This window comes from Ambystoma mexicanum, chromosome 1p (assembly GCF_040938575.1).
Source record: "Ambystoma mexicanum isolate Mex_15411 chromosome 1p, UKY_AmexF1_1, whole genome shotgun sequence".
NCBI classification, from domain to species: domain Eukaryota; kingdom Metazoa; phylum Chordata; class Amphibia; order Caudata; family Ambystomatidae; genus Ambystoma; species Ambystoma mexicanum.
Window position 1 is genome coordinate 1,051,287,347 of NC_090921.1, and position 23,691 is coordinate 1,051,311,037.

General features: G+C 44.1%; 1 protein-coding gene across 1 annotated transcript in view; it reads right to left on the reverse strand.

The window, feature by feature from the left end:
* The window catches only part of SLC9A5 (solute carrier family 9 member A5), a 1,894,848-nt gene extending 1,874,890 nt beyond the window's left edge, over nucleotides 1-19,958 (reverse strand). The window contains exon 1 of the mRNA XM_069604452.1: nucleotides 19,717-19,958. Within this exon, the coding sequence (XP_069460553.1) occupies nucleotides 19,717-19,918 (202 nt within the window). The 5' untranslated portion in view covers nucleotides 19,919-19,958. The remainder of the gene's footprint in view (nucleotides 1-19,716) is intronic.
* Nucleotides 19,959-23,691: the final 3,733 nt, after the last annotated feature.

Genomic DNA, 23,691 nt, shown 5'->3' on the forward strand with positions numbered 1-23,691 from the left:
TCTTAAGTCTTGATAGGCTTTATCGATCCTATCTCCGATGCTTCCTATATCAAGGTTTTCTTCTGAATTGACTCTAGATGGCCCTGACATTGCTCCCTTAATGGGAGGAACTCTTCTATAGCGCCCCATTGTATTGCTGGACTTGGCTCCATTAACTCCTTTTGAATGCAGTCAATATCGCGCTCCTGCTGTCTCCTCTAATTCTTCATCTAATTCTCTTTGCTTTTTTGCTTCCCATCTAACTCTTTCTTCTTGTCTTATCTCTTCTCTACTTGCCCCTGCTCTTCTTTCTTTTTCTTCCTTCTGTCTCTGTATTCTTTTGTCCCTTAATTTCTGCGCTTCCTCCTCTTCACTTTTCATTTCTTGCCTATCCCGTTCTTCTATTGCTCACTGTCTGTTATCTTCTTTGCTCCTCTGCCCTTTCTTCTTTTTATTGCTCTTCCTGATACATCTGTTCTCGCTGCTGTCTATTCTTTCTTTTATGCTCATATTTAAATCTCTTTTCTCCTTTCCTGTCTTTTCTATCCTGTTCGTCTTGAACTTCCCTTTGCCTGACTTCCTCAATGCTTTTCGCCATCTAGATTGAATAATATATGTCCTCCCATCCATTCATTCATTCTGTACAAGCGTTATCTTGTCAGCTTTATCCTTCTCTCCTTTCCATCTCTTAATCTCTTGTTCTATGTCTATTGATACATTTGATCGCTCACTTATCTCTTCCTTGTTTTGTAAGATCTTAAAGATCTCTTTTCTCATAGTCTCCTCTGGACTATCATCACTGCTATAAGCGGGCGGTTCGTATATCGGATTACTATACGCCGTCGCCGCTTTCAGTTCCTTTAACGGATTCCGTACAGATTACGTACCTTTTACCTCAGGCGAGGCAAGGGGAGCAGAAGGCTCAGCACCTTCCTCCTTACACTGGTTAAGCATCCATTCCTCAGGTGGCGTATCCTCTCCCTCATCCCGGTACATTTTCCAGAGCTCTAAAATAGCTAACCTTTTCTCCAATTTCTTCCCTGTGTAGGCAGCCTTCACGTATGTGGTCATGTGGTGCAATAATACTTTCCACAATGATCCCCTTGTAGCCATGGCATGAACATCTTATCTGCCGTGCATTTCACCCATTCTGCACTATACTGTTTGAGCTTTGGCATATGTTTGGCAGTGTTTTACATAAATGCATCAGAGGAGTGATGTCTCCCATTGTGACGAGTCTCAATTGACTGTCAATACTTACCAGCGTTTACAAAAATACCTTCATGAAAACAACAAATATGAGTGCGCTCCAACAATCGCCGCTCAAAACCTTTATTTCTCCAATAATCTCAATCTATCTCTGGGTCGCTAGCGACAGTTTCCCTAGCTAGACAGTATGACTCCTTGACTTTCTCTTAATTTCTTTACACATATGTCGCTCTTCAAAACCATAGTTTGACACAAATAGACAGACCAGTCGAATCTTCACATTAAATCACGGTGAGCACCCTCATTATCTTGCCCCTCATTAATACTCTGATCACAGAGTTTAGGTTGTCTTCTTATATGGACCTGTCCATACGTAGCATATTGACCCTGATCGGGGTGTAAAACAACCTCTACTAAAACCCCTTGGGTTAGGAGTCTCTGGCACTATATCTCTCTCTCTCTCTCTCGTTACATAAAAACAATCTCCCATACTTCTGATTTCTTTAACTACTTCTTGTTACTTTCTAAATAACCACAATCCCATCCCCTCAGCTTGCCAGTCCCCTTAGTCTACTCACCATTTGTTCGTTCAGCTCGAGGCCTTCGGTATTGACTCCCTCCTTCAATCAACCACTTTTGCCTTCCGTCCGCAAAGCGCCTGTGGAAACCAGGTAGGGATTTCGTCAAAGAGGGACCATGCCCACCATCTCGATTTTCTTGCAAGAATTCTATATCGACCGCTCTCCACAGGAATCCCGCGATCTTCCGGCTAGATGGCAGAGGATGCCGATCGTCGAAGCTCTGGAGATTACAGGTCGATGGGTCTCATTTTCAACCATCCGACATGCTACCAAGTGAACCCTTATGGTCCTTTTAATTAAGGTAACACATCGTACGATGGAGGAGCGCAGAATAACTCTTACACCAAATAATAAGACCGACTCAGGAAGTTGGCAAAATGACTGTTTTATTCTCAATTGTCTAAAACAGACAGTTACAAAAGACATCAACGGATGTCGCACAGCATGGTTTCAATGCATTTCATAAAAAACACTTCTTATATAACAAAAATGTGTCATATGTGACGTCATACTACGTGGCAAGCTAAGAAAATGTACGTGAGATTTTGGTTGGTTCAAGGGGAATATCTAAGTATACTTTCTATAAGGGATTGGATTGTGATTATGCCCACCCCCAGTGCAAGTCTCATCCCATAACCTCAATGCCTTATCAACTGGAAAGGTGCTGACTCAGCCGTTGTTTTTCTATTCCTAATTTCTAATTTTGTGTCTGCTGTTCTCTCCTCCCTGTCGTTTTTGTAAAGGTTCAATGTAACCATGAACCACCACTGTTTCCTTTGGTTTTCTGTATCCACAAACCATCTGTCCTATGTATTGTCGTACTACTTTCCTCTATGCCGTGTAACTAATCCAAGTTTTCTTGTGTACCTGCAACAGCGCCACGATACCCAAGGGCTACCTTGTGCGCTTTACAAATGTAAATAAAATAAAAAACAGCTATTAAGTACACAGCATATCATTGGCTCTCAAACTATAAGGCTCTTCGTTATATGGCCCTCTACAATTGGTTGGCACGGTTGTACCCTTCTGGAATATTGAATTCAATAGCAGCACTTAAGCTGGTACCCCAGGTGCTGGTGGATGGACTTGACCGTGCCTCCCCACCCAATTATCCCACCATCTCTCATTGCTCATGCCGTCTGCCATTCAGATTGTCTTGGTACTTGGCCTTGCAAAGTATCACTGCTCCTGAGAATAGAAGGGAGTATAGGCACATCCTTATCACAGCTCTGGTCTGCACATTGACTATTTTCATCCTCAGCTCACGTGACTGAAGACTGTATTTTGACCTGTTTTACAGCATTTAATGGTCTTGAATTAATAAACTTGGTGCTCATGGTGTTTTTCTCCTCACACCTTAACAAGGACTGATTCAGATTCTCACATCCCCTGTTCTTCAAGGATAGATAACCAGTTCTAGGCTGCTCCATCCTTTGACATCAAGCCAGACAGCCTTTCTTGGTCTTTCTTCGAGCTTCAGCTTATTTATTTAATGCGATAAGACACATACCTATCAAACCTTCTTTCTTCATGGGTTTGAGCTTACTACAATTGTGACATCGAATATCCAGATTCTATATAATGGCGACACCGCCTGCAGTCTATTCACTATGTATAGCCAGCCTTTACGATTACTTAGTCTACTTGCATTGCTGCATCCGTACAGTTATAAAACGGCTTGTATTTTGTGCAGTGTTTCTTCAGACATGCAATCTTTATTCCGCATATAAAGTATTCTCAATTCTTTACTTAGCCATCAGATTCAATAATGTCTATGCATTCTCTTCTTCAGCCACTCTTCTCAGTGTGTCACGTTCATCTCTTGTGACGTCCCAAGCCTCTCCTTCTCTCATCTTCACACTTCTTCTGGGATCTCCTTCACAAGACTGTCATCTCTATGGGGATACATCATATATGGCCTTCTCAATGGATACCTTGTCTCGAATGGATACCTTTTCTCTTCATGGAATAGACACCATTACTGGCGTTGCGCATATTGCAATTTCTGGCTTCCAACATGTAGGCAGCATGGGCGTGGGACTTCCTGCAGAGGCATTCAGCTGCTCCTCTACATTCTGACAACAAATCCCTCATTAATAGGAGTCATGAAGATAATTCTTCAAAAGAAAAGCACCTTTGCTCATAGTACAATGTGTGCTTCTTCCTTCTCTGCTCATAGTACAATGTGTGCTTCTTCCTTCTCTTTTCTCACACTTTGCAACCCCCCTACAACAAAAAACACATTTTCACATTTTACCAAAAAGCGGCTGTGCTTTCTTTCCCTGGTGCAAGGGTGGCAAGCTTTAAACACTGGCACTACAAATAATGGCTGCATTTGCTTCTTTCATCTAAATCCAGAAGAAAATGACCTCTGCTCAGAACGGCATCAACTTTTCTGTTCGGTCATGCTGAATACTAAAGCTACACACATGACACCCAAAACAACTTTGCAATTTACCCTTGATTTTGTTTTTCACAAAGTTGTGCACTTCATGGAAACCCCTCCGTGCATGTTTTATTTCTGCTGAGTACCAAGAAGTCAGGCAAAAAACATTCCCAGGGCAGCTGATGTACTGGGAAATCACCTGAAAGGCAAAGTATTCGATTTCTACTGAAACACATCTTGAATTTACTTTTGGAAACAAATTAACCCACACAAAGTACTTCAAAAGAAACTCTCTCTCGCTCTTGTTATATGTCAATTATCAATAACTCTTTTTCCAAGCACATCCCTGTGTAACAGAAACTGACCAGGGCTATAAAAAGCCTTCAGAAAGAAAATGCGAAGAAAACCGCATTTTGAAATGAACATGAAAAAAAATTATGAACCTGTGTATTCCTGCTTTCGCAAAGCAGTGAAATGACATTTTTCAAACTAAATGGGAAGTAATGCTGTAGCTCGTATTGAAACACAAATGTACATTTGGGAAGAGGGGCTGCATATGACATATGACATATGTATATTGTGCTCTGTGTTTTTCCCCCCCAAAAGAACTTCAACAGCCTGGCTGAGGGTCAGGCATTTCTGTTAGACCAGTTTCGTTTAAAGGCCAATGTCGCACCTCCCCCTGAAGTGATACTGCAAGGGAAGGGGCGTTGTTATATGGACCTGACAGGTGTGATAATTACAGGTTGCCTCAGACTGCCTTTCAGAAATGCTCACAAGGACAAAGGAAGTGTCATGCCCTGTGTTTGCCTCAGAGGGGAGTCATGGCAACCCCTGTGTAAGCTGACCAAGGGAAGACATTTGGCTGAGGGGGGTTGGAAAGATCGCCCACATTTGGGGACATATTCAGCCCATTTGATTTAAAGACTTTTTACATTAAGACATTTATTTCAGTAATCCGAATAAGCAGTAATGTGAAATTATGACAGTTTTAATGTACATTTTTTATACGCAAAATAAGACTGTTTGCATCTTCCTTGCATGTGGTGGACGTGAATGGCAGCAAAAAGGCTTTTTTAGGGAAAGCATAAATGGCACAGATATTAAATTTGGAGGAAATATGCAAGATACTATCATGCATATATGGAACAATTTGTAGAATTTTAGATAAAATATTTCTCCCAAAAAACTGCGAAATAGTGCCCGATGGGCGAAGCAGCATCGCACAGACTTGGCGTTTGAAATGGCATATTCCTTGTAAAATATGGGATCTGCCTATCTGATTTTTATGATAGTGGCGATTGTACATATAATGGTTTTGTTCCATAACTTATTTTGGTAAAAGTAACTGTGGTGAAACAAAGCATAACACGCACACTTAAACTGATGTCACTTCCCTGGAACTAATCCACCCGCAGGTAAGTGGCGACATCCATAGCCTGAACTATCCCATCCAAGGGGTATGTTCAGATTACTTCCGCCCACATTGCAAAAATTCTCTGATGTCATACGGCCTATATAAGAGGGAGGAATAGGGAAATCCGGACATTCAACATTCAAAATTCACCCTGCAAGATTCCAAGACTCCAGAACCAGGTTAAGAGGAAGGTGATCCAGATCCAGGCAGAACCACCTATCCAGAACCTCCAATCCAGGCAGAACCACATATCCAGAACAAAATGCTATAAAAATCCCAATAATTCAGGTAGAAAGGAGGAGAGGCTGATGATCCGTGGGTAGAATCCAGCAACTAGACCCTCTGCCCAGCTGATGCATCCCGATGTGCACATTGACCAGATCCTTGTTGCCCCGCTGTTCCCTTAAAGGAGAGCCCAGCTGCTGCCCATTGACCAGATTCTTGCCTCGCTGTCCAGAGACCCGGCTAAGTTGTCCCAATTCCCCAACTCAATTGCATTTTGTAAGTATCACCCTTCCCCAGTACCAAGAACTGGATACCCCGCTCTGTTACCTTGCATTCTGTCCCAATCCTATAACAAAATCCTATAAGAACACTAGTAACTTCCCAAATTGTCAGCATCCTTTGTGTATCCTGTCCTTAGAAGAATCCATGTTAGTCTCCATGTGTTAGAGTAATGCTTTTCAAATCACTTCAGTCCTTTGTATAAGTCCTTAGAACCATTTTTTAAATAAATTGAATTCCCATAAGGATGAATGAGGCGCAAATTAGTTAAAATTGCAAATGAACCTCCTTGCGTGCAGTGACTTTCTTTAATAATCTAGCCACTAAAATACAGTTGCAGTAGAACGAATCCTTTTGTTAACAAAACCGATTTTGCATGTGTGATTGCTTTCACTATAAAATACGATTTTCATTTCCTATAAAGTAACCCATACTGTCACCCCATAAAAGCCATCCATTCACTTCAGTATCCTTTCTGTTGTGTGCCTTTGTACCCTATCAGAAAAACCGATTTCTGATTTTGACTGTTTAGCTCATTTCCTTAGCTGTTTGCTTTTTTTAAACCTGTGAAAAATAAGAAAGTAATTCTGCCACGTGTGATTTTTGCTGCATTGCTTTCCTTCCCAAAGTCGAGATTTTCTTACCTGTATTCATGTTGCTATAGTTCCCTGCCCGACAGCTTATAAGCTTTCTTGCCTCTTTAGTACAGCCACACGAATTCCTGTCATAGCCATTCTACGCATATGTAAACTGACCTCTAAATATACAGTGAATTCCGAGTGCCATTCAGCTCCTTTTTCAAGGGTTTTCATTTCGCTTTGGCCTCCCATTCTCGGGGTGGTAGATTTTTCTCACTGATTTGTGACTCCTTCCCACTTCTACCCACACAGAATTAAGTTAGCAGGGGGTTGATGGAGTGCTGCAGGTTGGAGTGCTTAACAGTTGTGCCATCTAAAAGTATGACAAAAAGTGATCTTGCTTTTATCTCCATTTAAAACTTCTGTAACTGATGTTTGAAAGTTAAAGTAATTATATTATAACATTTTGCTGTATATTATTACCACACTGGTGATTGCTGCCCTTAATTTGATTTGTTTGATTTAGCATTTGAATTTAAAAAATTAAAGAAATATTTCATTATTACACACCGGCTTGGTTCATGGTCCATCATGACACGGGGTGTTTGTCAAGGGCGGTGTGAGATAGTTGGGTGCCTTCTCAAAGCTGAATCCGAAATAAATAAAGTAAAACCCTTTTTATTGTGCATCACATCCTTTGCCAGTGGAAGAGTCCTGGTCTGGTATATGCTGTGTTGTAAAATCTGTTGACACATTCTACGCTAGATCAATTCTGTTTAAAACATCACAGCAGTATTGTTTTAGTTTAGATCAAACAAACAAAAAAACCATGTGAAAGGCCCCCATACCCTTTGTACAATGCCAGCAACACTCAGAGACTGGTGGGCTGTCAGTGCATTTTAACAGATGACTAAACAAGTTCCTTTTGTTTGTAATGTAGTTGTAGGTCTATTTTGCTTTGATCATTATTGTCACATATCATCAGCTATCACACTCAATACATTGAACGAGGCCACTAGCTTTCTTCCTCATCCTCAACTCAGACAGCAACAGATAAGCAGATGTCGGCCAAGGTTTATCGCCTGCACTGCTGTAGTGATGTGTTCAGAACACATGCATCAGCAATGCCGCAAAGAAAAGTTGTAATAGTGTGCTGTCTGAATGGGGCCTGCAAAGACAAACAGCATGGTTTCAATTATGGGAAAGAAATGGACAAAAGAAGTATGTGTAACAACAAACATACATAGGTTTTACATTTAAAACGTTTTACTTGCCTAGATACATCCTAGTTGCCAATGAAAACTACCTTTGATTTGCTGAAAAAACATGTTACTACCTACTAGCAAAAGCAGATAATAAAATACGTTCACCTCAAAATCCTACCTGTGGCCCTGATTTCAGTAATCTCACATCTTTTTCTAGCAACTATATTTGGATGACTTGTAAAATATAATGGACATTTGGCAATGCCCACATTTAGAAAGTATTGTTTCTCCCCACAAGTTCATGTAAACCTTTACTTGTCCTACTAGGCATCTCTTAAAGGAGCATGGTCATGAATAAATATATTTTACAAAACAGAAGTCATTACCAAAGGCAGTTGGCAAAATACTAACAGACTTCGAAAAAATGTTAAATGGTCTTGGTCGGATCCTGGAGGCATCCATCTTTCCCACTACATTGAATGGAGCCATTGCTCCTGCTGCAAAGTATCAATAACACTACGCTTTACACGTGTCTGGCAAACAAGTACTAGGTTCAGTACAAAACAATATTCTCATCCTGCTACAAACGATTTAAGGAGAATGATCTCATCCATTTTACATTTTTGAAGCTGGGATTTTTCCTCAACAGATTTTTGGAGCACTGATGTTTCGGGGCTGATTTTCCTCTCCACATCCAATATACAGGGAGTTCTTGACACCCATTCTAAAAATACAAACTCTCATAAGTATTTCAGATTGATCAGAAAGACCAGATTGGGCCCAGCCTGGTCTTATTCCTGGGTACCTTACATGACTTGTTATTTTAAAATCCAGTTTTAATCCTTTAGGCATTTCAATCGTATGCCGCACTATGTTGCCACATGTTGAGCAGAGTATCCCACTTGACTGTGCATCTTGCTGAGGAACAGGCTTGAATTCGAACTGGTGAATTGAGAAGGGTAGAATATCGGGTCCATACATTTAGTGTTGACAGACACTGCACTAAACTAGGGTGGGAGAGTGTAGAGCATGTGTACTGCAGGAATTTCACTACTGGGGTTTCCATAAAACGTTTCCTTGGAAGGTTGGCTTTTTTTGTGGCATTTTAGTAGCATGCATCCTGGGATATGGAGTTATCATTTTATCCTTCCATCAGCAGAACCAGTGGGGCCAGAGATAATGTGTTTTTTTTTTTTTTTACAGTATTCATGATTATCTCACTGCTTTCTCCCCTGGGTGACTTCACTGTTTACTGAGATATCACAAGCATCCTGTGTTACTGCTGCTTGCAGTGAGGCCTCTTCCTCATGGCTGGCTGTGTTTTCACTTACATCTCCACCCATGCCTCCCCCTACATCTGTACTGATCTGGAAGATGATTCGACTCACAAGCTAGCCACATAGACTACTAGACAGCAGCTCCACTTACCAAATAGCCGCTCCTCAAGTAACCAGGTGGTATATCAACTAACATTTAAAATTATAGAAAGGTTCTGAAACTTTTTTTTAGAACTATAAAAAGGTTGATCTTCGGTTAATTCCTTCCAAACTTGGACCTCCAGCAGATAGTCACCTCACCCCTATCAGGTATTCACCCACTTATATGGAGCAGCTAAGTGGTGGGAAAGTGGTCTGTTTGGGAAAATACTTAGTTCCTTTCTATTCCTGGAGGTGTGACTGTGTGCCTGAAAACTGCCTGCAAGTGCTTTTCACATCAGTGAGACCACGGCATGCCGAGCGGCTAAGTGGTGGCAAGTGATCTATGGTGGTCTGTGGGAGTCGGTGGAGGAGTGGAAACAGACCGTGCCCGAGAGCCTTTAAAACTTAAACGACCAATCTGCCCTACAGCATGCGGTACGTTGCTATTTATTTTGCAAGTAACGCTAACATATAGGCGACTGCAGGGCGGTGCCCTTTGCGCCTCAAATCCAACATTTTGTGATCGAATGCTTCATTGACAGTAACGCTAACACACAGGCGCCTGCGTGGTGGTGCCCTTTGAGGCTCAAATCTAGCATTTTGTGAACAAATGCTTCGTTGACAGGAACGCTAATATAGAGGCGACTGCGGGGCTGTGCCCTTTGAGCCTCAAATCTAATGTATGCGTGTTACAATATCCACCCGTTGATTTATTAAGATTACTTAGTTGGACAATTGAGGTGTAGGAAGTCATCTGGTGACTACAGTACTTCACCGCCGGGAAATGACATGCAACGCATCGAACATAATCATCATATTCACCAAATATAGCTTGAAAATATAGGCAGTGCTAAAGAAGCACCCCCGATGGAAAAATCAGCGTTTGGGTAGTGCCGATTCAAAACGAACAATTACAATTGCAGCAGCCCGTTACATTCATCACTTGTAATCCGTTTTAAAAACGTCATTGGGAAAGCGTGACAAGTCTAGATTTGACTTCTTGTTTACAGCGTTTGTAGCGTGTGCACCAAGACTTTTTCAGCAGGTGGGTCTCCCAGGAACATCTGACCCTGTGGTTAAAACGGTGATCTAGAGCTAATCTCCTCCAAGTATTCCACCAAGTAGTCCTGCCTTGCGGAGTGCATGGAGTACATCAAAATGGCTGTGCACCCTGGATTACCCAGCCAAACAGGAGTGTTGGTGGAGACAAGCCTACGTACACAGGAAAATCCGACTGAATGCGACTTGCCAATAAATGGAAGGTCGCCAAGGAAATCAAGGCAAGTCGAGATGATAGCTGAGCTCCAAGTCGAATTGCCCGTTGACTGACAGCGACCCAACAGCTTCCACATGAAGGTAACCTGCCTAACCTGCCGTTATAGGCAGCCCAAGTGCCAGAAGAATCAGAAGTGGCAGGATGGGGCGCTCGCCCAAAAAATAACAAAGGGCTATTAACAAACTCAGGCGGGTTCAGTGGGCAGAGTTCGTCCACAAACACATGCCCAGGCGCGATAGCCAGCAAGACAATTCAGGAATTCTTTAATGTGTTACCCGTGGCCCAAAAAGTGGTGGGAGTCAAAACAAATGATTGCCTAGATAGTGCTCACATGAATGAGGTGTATGATTTGAGCATAATTGCACGTATGGATTCTTTGTCATGTGAAGCCCCAAAAGGTATGGGGATCACTATAGTGAACCAGACTTGTGACACCTCGATTCAGGGCTCACCATCTGACCTCATTGAATTTCTAGAAAATAGAGGGAGTAATGAAACTATTATGAAAGAACCAGCTAGCAGCAATATAGAAGACACCAGTAACATTCATCATGCCCTGCACGAGGTCGATGAACGCATCCGCCTAACATCCCTAACTTTGTCAGCCTTAAACATGGTTTTGAGCTCCTTTATCACGTTATATGATAATATATGGGATGAGGTGCGTATCCACTTGATTATGTTGGCAGACATCAGCACAAGGGTCGGTGAACTAACCATGCTGGAAGCAATGGAAGAATCTTGTGTGTGGGTCTCAACAGAAAAATAAGTGCACCCCATCTGCGCCCTTCCTCCGAGTAGTGAGGAGGCCCCTGGTCATGAAGTCCTGTGAAAAACGTCTGACAAAGCGCTGAATCGAGCAAAGCGCAAACGAGGACCGACAACCAGTAGAAACTAATACCCTGAAGATAACAAGCAAAAGGAATAAGGGGCAGAACCAAGGGGTTGTGGGAATAAAAAAAATCTAAAAATGCGAAGAGTTCAAAAACAAAGAATGCGCTGACTCCATCTTTTTTTCGAAAACTCAGTAGTTTTGGAAGGAACAGGAAAAGAAAGAAGTGCAGGAAGAATTGAAGAAGGGAATTTACAGGGGGGAAGGGGAAGGAAGAGGCGGTAGTCCCAGATGCCGCACATAATTATGCCGCGTTGAGAGTTCAATTTGTAGATAAGAGGGCGGACATGGAGCAACAAGGGATGGAGGCTTCTTCAAAATGTATTGCTGTATCCATATCCGCCCAAATCGGTCTAGACCTTTGGGGATTGAAGGGCCCAGGAAATCGCTCTCCCGCGGTATGAGCTTGAGACAAGAGGGAACAGGCACAAGGCCCGACATCGATAATCTGAGTGAGACGAAGGAGAGAAAGGATGTGAGAGGACAGAAGGGGAGGGATCAACGGTACCCGCCACCTGGACACGGGTTAAGAGAAGAACATACCAGGAGAGATGACCAGGAGGGTGAAGCTGGAAGAGAGGTGTGGGTAGATGTACAGAAAAAGGTAAGCCAGCAATTGGTTGGGGGGGGGGGGTCAATGGAAAGAGGCATGAGAATGTGGTTAAGATCAGGTATAGCGCAGTCACCGAAAGAGAGTAGAGAGGATTTCTCAAGAGAATGTAATTTCGAGGAAAGAAGGGAAAGGAATCCCCAAGAGAGAGAGAGAGTCCGATTGCACGAGAATCAGTAAACACAGGCTACCTGTTAGATAATATTTATAAACCTAGGGAGTCAAGCATTAAACGCACTCATACTCCTCCTCTAGGACCACAACAGCAAGGTTACATAAGAGACGAAAGGGGTGAAGTGAAAAGGAAGAATGAGAATCAAAACTACACAACACGAGCCGTGAGCAAAGAGGTCTAAGTGAGGGCCAATACGGAAAAGTTAGGCAACTGATGATCACCCACACTTTTGGAAGGGGAAAGACCAATTGTTTAAACAGAGGGAATGTGCTGTTACTATTGGCACAGATACCAAACTTGAGAGCAATTTGCACCGTAAATATTGCAAGAGTAGAATTTCCTGGGAAAAAGGATATTCATTGCTCGATAGTGTACTTTAACTCCAACCTGGTCACTGCTGTAGTACTTTCTGAAACTGAAAGGCTGACGTATCAAGAGTTTGTGGTCACCCCCGTTGATATTGAGAAGATTCAAATATGGGAGGAGGCGGTGGACGTATATTACAGTCATCATTCCCTGCAGAGAGAAAGGCGACGTGTAAGAGAGGCTGGGCACATTGACTAGGTGAGAGTTATCGCAGCCCTTGAACAAGGCCCAAGTAAGAGACATCAAGATCTATGAAGGAACCAGAGTTCGTAGCCCAAAGATAGTGCTGCCTAAGGTCCAGAAACAAACTCTGTTAGTATCATGGAATATTGGGGTTTTTGGGAAACTAACGAGCATCACCAACATAACAGAATCATTGAAAGTGTTTTCAATCGTTTGCAAGAAACATGTGCGATGGACAAATTATGGTGGGATGGGTATGTATGTTATCAACAAAATGCTATTAGACTTAAAGCTGGGCGTCCGTCAGGAGGTTTATGTGTCTTTATCAAGCAGGGAGCGAGCATTAAAGGAACAATGATCTCGAGTGACCATAGAGGCATATTGGGAATTCATGTAGAGTTGAACCTAAATGTTGTGTGTAAACATAGTTTACTGATAAATGTATATTGGATCAATACGCATTGTGATATGGTCATCATGATGGCTGCCTTGGATGATATAATTGGAGCTTTCGAATTGAACCATCCTGCGTCAGAAGTTCTAATGGTTGGTGATTTTAATTCCCACTGCCTACCTCAGACTGTAGACTTGGAGGGCAGGAGGAGGGGAGAATCCCCTCATGTATTAATACAAGTTGTCCAGGGCACAAGGTGTAGAGACGTTTGGGAAGGCTGGGGGTTGTCAATACTGAACGGGCAAACTAAAGGGGATATTCCCGATAACACCACATGGCACAGAAATTATCTTTATACATGGTTAGATTATGCGGTGGTTTCCGAAGGTTTACTACAGCTAGTAAAATGTCTTAAAGAAATTAGCAGTCCGATTAGTGATCATGACAATGTAACATTGGAAATACACCTAGAGATTCATAAGCCTGATAACACAAACTGTAGAAATCTGACAGTGACTAATCAAAAAAACAGATACGGGTGGTGTAAAAAAGGCATGGATCAAATTAATAACATGATAAGAGATTTCTTTGCCACAACATCATAAGAAACGAAAGTCGGGGAATTGGAAGTAGAGTCCTTCCCGATATTTATAGAGAAAAAAACTGCTTTATGCTCTCAGCCTAGGAGTGACGGTCGATATGCTAACCGCCTACATGTGTACGCTGAAGAAATTCAAGTAAGGAAGAGGGAGATGAGAAGTACGATTCGGGAAAATAAAAATAACAAAGAGGGAAGCACCTTTAAAAAATGGCCTGATAAAAAAAGCAAAGCAAGCTCTAAAAAATTGGTTAAAAAACAATAAGAGCCTTTTATTACAGCGAGACGGGGAAGTGATGATAGAAGCAGTTTTGATCAAAAATAATGAAAAATGATGGTCACTGGTAAACTGTAAGAAAGAACATCTAGCTCAGGCATTGCAAACCCTATCTCAGAAATAAGTTGGGTGAACCGCTTTTCCAAACTATATGAAGGAACATCGTCAGAACTACACAAACAAACAAATATACTGGAAGCCATCATAAAAGCTGGGTCAAACTCTGGTGCACCAGGTCCAAATGGACTGTGCAATCTAATCCTGAAACAAGAAGCGCCAGCATGGGCAAAGGTGCTCCACATTTTTTTCTGAAACGTGCTTTTTCACGAATGTATTCCCACAGACTGGGCAGTGTCAATTATTGTAACCATACACAAAAAAGGAAACCGTAACGAGCCAATAAATTATAGACCAATAGCACTGATGGATATTGAAAGCATGATATTCGCCAGATGTCTCTTAACACAAATCGAAGAGTGGAGTAGAGAACAGGGAATTCTTTCGAAATTTCAGGCAGGTTTTCAGGCACAATATAGGCACAGATGCTAGTGGGTTGTTGATTCAATCCCTAATCGACTAGACAAGTAAGGTTGGGGAAGATCCACTTTACGTGGCCAGCATAGATCCGAGCATAGCGTTTGACTCTGTGGACAGGGCGAGGCTGTGGAGAAAGCTCGAAGATTGAACATATTCTAGACATCCTTATTCAATTGCATAAGGACACAGTGATCAAAGTAAGACTCAGCCAGAATGGAGATGTTTCAGCACCAAGTTGTACCCATTGTGGTTTACGCCAGGGATGCGTGCTTGCGGCATGCCTTTTTAACTGGCAGAGGGCTGATCTGTGGGACTACTTACAGGGTGTGGTTTTTATTTCCCCCAAATGAAAGGGAGAGAGCTGTTTCTGTATGTCCTATGCTGACAACATACTGTTTTTTTTAATTCTTTCTTTATTGGCTTTTCATATAACAACAAACACAACAAGAACACTCCCTCGCCCCGCCCCCCTTCATCTCGGTACGTGCCGTCCAGTACAAATCTTTACAAGATAAGCAATCAACAGACAATTTCCCAGGTTACTGTAACACTCCATTGAATGAATTCCCATGCGGTTCAGGCGACAAGTTCAAAGATCCATGGCTACCTGCCAGGAACATCTGAGCTGTGGCTCCACGTCTGCTTACTACCCAGTGCCCTCATGACCCTGGGCACACTGTTCCTACCAATCCTATATAAGTGTTTCATTGAGCCTCCTCCTGCGGTGTAGGCTGTCGTGCGGCATCCTGTGGTGAAGGGAAGTCAATATCCTCACCGCTCGATTGCTTAAGAAGGTATAGCGTGTACGCATCTCACATCTGCTTGTCTCCCCAGCACTTGACTTGCATTGCACCCCATCTGGACTCCATATCATTGCGATACAAAATATCCTCTGCCCACTGGGTGACCGTGGGGCAACGCTTCCCGCCCCACCCCATAGCCACTCTCCGTTTTGCTAGGATCAGGAGGAGGCCTATCAACTTCCTGGTCCCTTTAGGTACCTGTTTAGTGTATCCCAGTAAAGCCACCATGTGGTCCGGTGTAATCCGCCATCCCACAGTTTCCGGTACCACTTCAAAGACCTGTGTCCAAAACCGCTGCAGTTCCACACATTCTCAGGCCATGTGAAGGAACCCCGCGGCAGGACATACTGTTGTTAGACAGAACTCAGGTAGGTCTACAGAGGCTGCTTTTGTGATTTGTAGAACACTCAGAATAAATGGACTGACAATTAATCCAAAGAAGTCCAGTATAAAGAGTTTTAAAGGCCTTAGAACTAAAATGAAAACATTATGCTGGTCACTGAATTGCCACTATGTCCCAGTGGTGAGCAATATTAAATACCTAGGCCTCTTGCTGGTGAGTCTGATTGAAACCAAAATCTATAAAGAGACGCTGTGGGTAAAAGGGCGGCAACTAGCAACACAAATGTCTTACATTGCAAAAAGGTACTGTCGTTTTTCCATCATGCCACTCATACAGTTTTATAGATCTAAGCCCATTCCAGTCTTAATGTATGGCCTAGATATATTCCTCAAGACTGAGATATGATATGGCATTTGTAACGCGCCTATACACAAGTGTTTCAAGGCTTGATTAGAATTGGAAGGCATGATATGCAGAAAAGTGTTAAGGCTTCCTAACTGTGTCCCCATACCCTTGATCCGATTTGAGCTTGGACTGGACTCGCTCACATCGATTGTACATGTAAGGACCATTCTTCTATATTGCAAATTATTGGTTGGTGGGAAGAACTCAATTTATAGCTTGTTGGCGAGTCAAATGGCAATTGGTGGTGAGGAAGGCCAATTTACACCCTTCAAACGGAAATGCGAACTCATAACAAAACAATATGAGCTCACCTTAGAACGACTGTATAAAAACCCAGGACAAGTAACACAGAAACTTAAAGAAATAGGGCCTCATTACAAGTATGCCGGTCCGGTAACAACGGTGCCGGTAAGCTAGCGGCACTGCTGTACCCGACCAACATACTCCCAGTTCTGCAAGCAGGTGACTTTCCTGCCGCCAGGTCTGACCTGGTGGCCGGAAAGGCATCCGCTCTCAGACCTAGACGGTAGCACTGGCACCGTCATGTATGGTGCTGGTGCTACTGTCCTCCCCATTCCCATTGAGTCCTATGGGACTCAATGGGAATGGGGAGTAATTTTTACCCGAGCCAGGCTATGGGGAATTACCGGGACCGCCGGGGCTGTAATGCCCCGGTAATTCCCCATTGCCAGGCACCGGTAAAAAAAACAACTCTGGTGGCAGCTGTGTCGTTTTTACCGGCACGGCTACCGCCAGTGTTGTAATGAGGCCCATAGACTGGATTGCGACTTGTGATAAAAGGATGCAATACAGCCTTTCCAAGGAAATAAATATAGAATTTTTAAAAATTGGGAACGCTCACGAAATACCTTAAACAGTCCCCCGACAGTCGATATAGGGGCACCTTTTTAAGATACCACTTTAACATACTCTTAACTGAAGAGATTATATTGGTAGGAGGCATTCAAAAATCAGCGCAGTGTCGCTTCTGTGGAGCAATGGTAGAATCTCTTAAACACCTAATGATAGAATGTGATGCGCTTCAGAAGCTAGAGAAGAATTGTTTGGTAAAGTCACCCATTCAACAGAGTCGCTATCTACAGAAAATGTTTGGAGATATATTACACAAGGCTCTATTGCCTCTCTGGTGATTGCAGTAGCTATTTTTTTGAAAACTATTAAGATCTTTTGAATGTAAGAAAGTTGCAAAACCAGTATAAATGAAAAGAAATGGGGAATGTATACCTCGCTCAGTTATAAATAAGAAGGATTTTTCTTAATGTTGAATTTTGTAGGAAATTATTTTTAATGATTTTAGAATTAATTTTTAAGATTTTTCTGAATTGGGTTAAATTGATTAGGATTGTAACGGTCTATTTATTCTGTAAGTATGGATTTTAAAATGTACAATTGTTATGAAATTGCTTAAAGTATATATGTTGTTTTATATGTGAAAGTTGTATATGGTTTGTAAAAAAAAACAATTTACAATAATACAATATATATATGTATATACATACACACACACACTACTTACAAATGTAGCTAGCAAACCATTCCAACAGGTAAAGTTATAGAAAATCTATTGAATGCTTTTGTAACTGGGATAAAAATGGTCTTGAGTTTCTCAGACTCAGCAATATTCGACCTCAAGCGTGTAATTAGGGAAAAAGTCTAAATAGCGTTGCTTTAAAGCATTTAGGTAGACGGAAGAATTGTCCTTTTACAATGTGTTAACTGTTGTGTGGACATGGGCAACATAAGGAAAACTGGGCTTTCCGACGTGTTATACTGCCAGGCACATCAATACAGTATTCTTAATAAATATGTCTACTTTATACTAACATGTGACATTGAGAACTTAACGCAACACCTCCTTCACATATACATATTATTGGTACAACACAAGAGACGTGCATTTTACTGTGATAAATGTGTGTTTCCATTAAAGATATTGCTGAAATATACAATCAGAACGTTTCGTTGAAGATGCATTACATTTAGAATCTATAAAAGAAATGGTATTCAAGTCCATTGCTTAGACCATTGCAAGGAAAGCACATATATAAGTCAGAAATACCCATATCAAATATGAAAAATCAATTGAAGTCGAGCGCAACTCCACAAACATCGACAGAACCAACGGCAAAAGAAAATGATTCGCTGCCAGCTTACATCTCTCCCAATGTTTCAAATGGAAATTATGACGCTGGCTGCAGTGTCGTGCTCATTGTATTGTACTGTGTTTATTGAAAGTTGGGTGTCATTTTGAGCATGAACATGGGAACAATATAGGAGAATGTTGTAGTCCCAGGATAGGTGACTTTACAATAAATTGAGGATTTCTGGGAATGAGTAGCTAGTTCTTGGCGGGGGCAGATAATGGGGTACAGAAAGCGGGGACATTAAGTAGGAAATCGGCACAGGTGATGCACTTAATAAAAGGCCGTGTGCCACAATATATGTAATATGCATAGTCACAGCTCGGGAGGAGTTGTATATTTTTAATAGTAGCAGCTGAGTATAATAAATGGGATAATTTGGCCAAGGCAGTCGCTAGGTGGGAGGGGGTGTGGCATCCCTTGGCAGGACAGAAGGTGACACTTCAGTGTGCATGGAGTACAGCGGTGGAAAAAAAATCCACCTTTCATGGACTTCCGAAAAGTACTGCTAGGGAGACAGAATCATGCGCCGGAGCGCACCTGGAGGGCAAATAAAACATGTTAGGGGGATACATAACCAACACTGTGTAATCACTGCCACATTTTACACCAAAGACATAACAGAAATGTTGTGTGTAATTACACTTTTCATTAAGGGGGGGCGGGAGGGTCATATTCACAAAGATGTGTACTGGAGTAAATCTGGATTCTCAGGGCATATACGGATGTGGTCCAGTGCATATCTTTGTGAGATGAGTTTTATGCCACGGGTGATTGCAATCTCTCGTGCGAGGTTTCTTGCTCAGTGGAACATTGTACTATGGGCTTTAAACAAGTAGGACTTTCCTTTGCTCTGCATGCAGGGTCAGCAACTATCTTCTGCGGCATCATGAAGGCAGCGTGGCTGCCTCCTGTTCATTGGCACTGGTCTTTATTCCCGTCTGTTATAGTATCTGCGCGCAGGGTTTCGGCAGCGTCTTGTGCGATTAATGCGTCTTTTCTCTGTTAAGATGAAGAAGCAGGGCGTTCTTTTGTTATAATATTAGAGTGTCCTACCGTCTTTCCTGTAGGTGACATGCAATAAGCAAGGGGGGGAGGGGGGAGTAGGGCACGAGTCCTTCACGCTAAGTAAGGGCAGAAGGTCTGCGCTTTGGGGGATAAAAGGAAGGCGGTTTCCTCTTCTTTGGGTGGATGTTGCGGGGCTTGCTGCCTCATGCTTGCAGGCTCGGGGTCCCCGCTGAAGGTGAAATTACTCATTGTTGGTTGAGAGGATACCAGGGGTGCGCTCCACGCCCCCACCCCTGCCAGCCCATCTCTGACACCTCCTCCCAGCGGTGTCGCGGCTCCCTCCCTACAGGAACCCGCGCCCCCTCTCCTCTCCCCATTATTTCCACATTTATTCTCCCGTTCGCACTCACCTATCTTGGCCAGGCTCGCCACCAGTATCCAGGCGGCCACCAGATAGGGCGCCTCCACAGTGTCCCACTCCCAGCGAACCATGTGGAAGCCCGGCTGAGACTCTCGCTTCGCCAGCGGCGGCTCCGGCGGGGGTTCCACTGCTCCGCCATCGACCCAGGCAACGGCGACGCAAAACCCGACCCACAGCGGCGCCCGCTCCATGGCTGCTCTGAACCAGGGCTCGCGCTCGCACCTGTCTAACATGCGGGGGCGGGGCTTGGGAGGACGCTGACGTTGTGCTGCGGGAGGCGGCCAATGGCGATGCAGGGAGCAGTGTCTCGAGAGCAGCAGTTTTTAGAGGCAGCCTGTGCACTGTGAGGGCTCGTGACGCTCGAAAGCTCGAAGAGGCGGCAAGCAAGGCACTTGCAAGGGAGCAAGCATACTTGCCAACTTTATTTGAATAGCCTAGGTAGGATTTTTCGACCTTCAATAAAGAATAATTGGCATAAATGATGGCCTCACAGGAAAAGACGTCCCATAACCTACCACTCGATAAAATGGCATTTTGGTCAGTGAAGATGCTTCCGACCTTGGCAGTGCGTGCTGGGTAATTCGGTACCAGAAGTAAACCAATCGACAGGAGATCATATAAGCCAATCGGCATTTTACCTGTCAGCCAGGAAATATCTTTATTTTGATAGAAACACTTATAATGTTAATAAAGATAGCTGAAACACAAACTCAAATTAAAACGGGAAGTGCTTTAAAAAAAACAAGAACACTTCTATCAGAGTGCGGAGGGGAGAGCATTCTGAGCATGAAGACCCCGTGAACCAAGTCACCAGCATCAACTATCTTTACATCGAACTGATAACTCAATTACAGCAAGCAATGGTGACGCCAATATTTCTTGGCTGGCATATGTCATGTGCAGCCTTAAATACTGCACGTATGCCTTCATGTTCCTGATAAGTCGCTGTATGTAAGGTATAGCCATGTACTTGTTCGTCATCACAGTTCAAGTGTAGCTTCCAATGCCTCACTAATATATGAGTGTTCCTGGAAAGACAATGTAAGTAAGGTATAGCTATGTAACTGCTGTTATCATATAACAAGTTCAGTCTAAAATGCCTAGCTTCCGCAGGGGAAGGAAGGCCTCTGAAGAAAATACCTACATCCTGGCGGGGGGGAGGGAAAGGGGTTGCTTCACTGGGCTCTAGCGACAGGGGGAGCTGAAGATGCCTGGCCAGTCCAAATTCACCCCTCAAAACATAGGGCCCGATTCAAGGAATGGGGTTCAGAAATGGCGCAAGGTCTATGCGGTGAGAAGGACACTGCGCGAGCCGTGGCACAGATAAAAAACAAATAACAAGCTGCGCGAGGAACTCCTACAACACACCCCCACACACACCAAAAAGCAAGCTAAAGCACTAACATGGCGGAAGCCTTCACGCCACCCCTTGCCCAGCATCCAGTACCCCAGTGATAAGGCTCGCCTCACCTCGCAATCCCAGGCCGCACCGCAGAGAAAACGCATGCCCTCCCTCGCAAGGCTGGGCTGAACTGCAGCGAAATCGTGTGCCTCACCTCGCAATCCCAGGCTGCACCCCAGAGAAAATATATGCCCTCCCACGCAAGCCCAGGCTGCACCCCAGCAAAATCGCCCACCTCACCTCGCAAGCCCAGGCCGCACCCCATATTAAATACGTGACCCCCTTGCAAGCCTAGGCCGAATCCCAGAGAAAACACGTGCCCTCCCTCGCAAGCCCAGGCCACACCACAGTGAAATGCGCCCCTCACCTCGCAAGCCCAGGCCGCACCCCAGAGAAAACGCATGCCCTCCCTCGCAAGCCCAAGCTGTAACCCTGTGAAATTGCGTGCCCTCCCTCGCAACGCCAGGCTGCAGCCCAGCGATAATGCAGGCCCCCCTCATAAGTGTAGGCTACCCCCTACACCCTTGGCACCCATCCTGTCCACATACCCCCTACTGCACATCAACCACTGTAGGCCTGACACCAGCCCCCCTCACCTGTGACACCACCCAGGGATCTCCCCCAGACTGGAAACTCCCCACGGGCAGTCCCCTCCAGACTGGAACCCCCCCCCCCCCACAGGCAGCCCCCTACAGACTGCAGCCCATTCCAAACTGGAAACCACCCCCTAACCCCCCACACCTGTGACACCCCCACAGGTATCCTCCTCCAGACTGGACACCACTCTCAGCCCCCCTCCAGACTGGATACCAGAACCCCTAACCTGTGACACCCCCCACAGGCAGCCCCCTCCAGACTGGACACCACCCACAGGCAGCCAACTCCAGACTGGACATCACCCCCATGCCCCCTAACCTGTGACACCCCCCACAGGCAGCCCCTCCAGACTGGACACCACCCCCAGACCTCTCACCTGTGATCCCCCCCGCAGCCAGCCCCCTCCAGACTGGACACCACCCAGGCCCCATCACCTGTGACACCCCCCACAGGCAGCCCTCTCCAGACTGGACACCCCCCACAGGAAGCCCCCTTCAGACTAGACACCACCCACAGGCAGCCCCCTCCAGACTGGACAACACCCCCAGCTCCATCACCTGTGACACCCCCTCACAGGCAGCCCCCTCCAGACTGGACACTCCCACAGGAAGCCCCCTCCAGACTGGACACCACCCACAGGCAGCCCACTCCAGACTGGAAACTAGCCCCCCTAACCTGTGACACCCCCCACAAGCAGCCCACTCCAGACTGGTCATGAGCCCCAGACCCCCTAACCTGTGACACCTTTTGGGAAAATTACATGAGGCCCAGACACCTTTTGGGAATTTCTTTCAGTCACTCGATTCCTCCCTATGGGTCACTGTGCTGAGCTTGGACCTGCGAAATGATGACCAGTAAAAAAAATTGACGCAGAAGTGCAACTGGTCATTCTTTGTATTCTTTTTCGTTTGTTACAGGCTGGGTTGGCCCTCATTATAAGTTTACTGGTCCGGAAATAAGGCGTGTTACCGGCACCTTTTCCGGCCCGGCAAACTACAAGTCTGCCGGTTGGGGCAGTGAACTACCTGCAGGCCTGGCCTGCCAGTAGTTCAAGCCCCTACCGGTAGATTTTTCACTGAAGCACCAGCACCGTTAGTAACTTTATTGGGACGCCACTAGAATGGGAACATAAAAAAAGGTACTTTCTAAATGAATGGGCCGCTACATTAGATCGGATTGCGAACTACTCCTCCTTCGAGGAATATGCCAAATTCAGACATAGACAAATACCACGCAGGCCCTATATAGTATGTTTTCCCTGCAACAAAGTCAGAAGTCTCTATATGAGATTCAGAATGGATTTGATAGATACTGGATCCCGCACTAGAAATTGGAAAACTAGGCTCTCTGACATGACAGACGGGCACTGTCGCTTTTGTGGTATCAATGCTGTTCAGGAAACATTAAAACACCTTTTTCTCTTTTGTCCCCATTTTGACACGCAGAGAACTCAAACTATGGGCAATTATATGTCAGATACCTCTATAGCATCTCGCAACTTCATCTGGGCGAGTTACATGTGGGGCTTAAGTAATGCCATAACATTTTCAACAGTCTGTCTATTATATCATATTGTTGAGCAACTGAATGAAAATGAATGAGATTTTACATCAAACTCTACCTCAATACTGTGTAATTATGGAGGCAAAGGTCATGCGTTGTCGCTGCAATTATGCCTACACGTTGATGACATACCTGCTCACTAGTTTCCTCTGCTTTCTAGTACATATACTATGTAATCACTATGCAATCACCTTTTTCCTTAATTCTTCATCTGTATATTGATTTTCATGTCACTTGTTGGTTTATACATTTGAATGTTTTATTTTTCTACTTTTGTTGCAGCGTGTCTTTCAGCAACTAGCGAACTAAACAATTCTTGTTTTATACTTTTTATGCCATACGATATCACTGGCCCCCCTTGATGTGATTTTAATTCACAGCAGTCTGAATTTTGTAATTCTT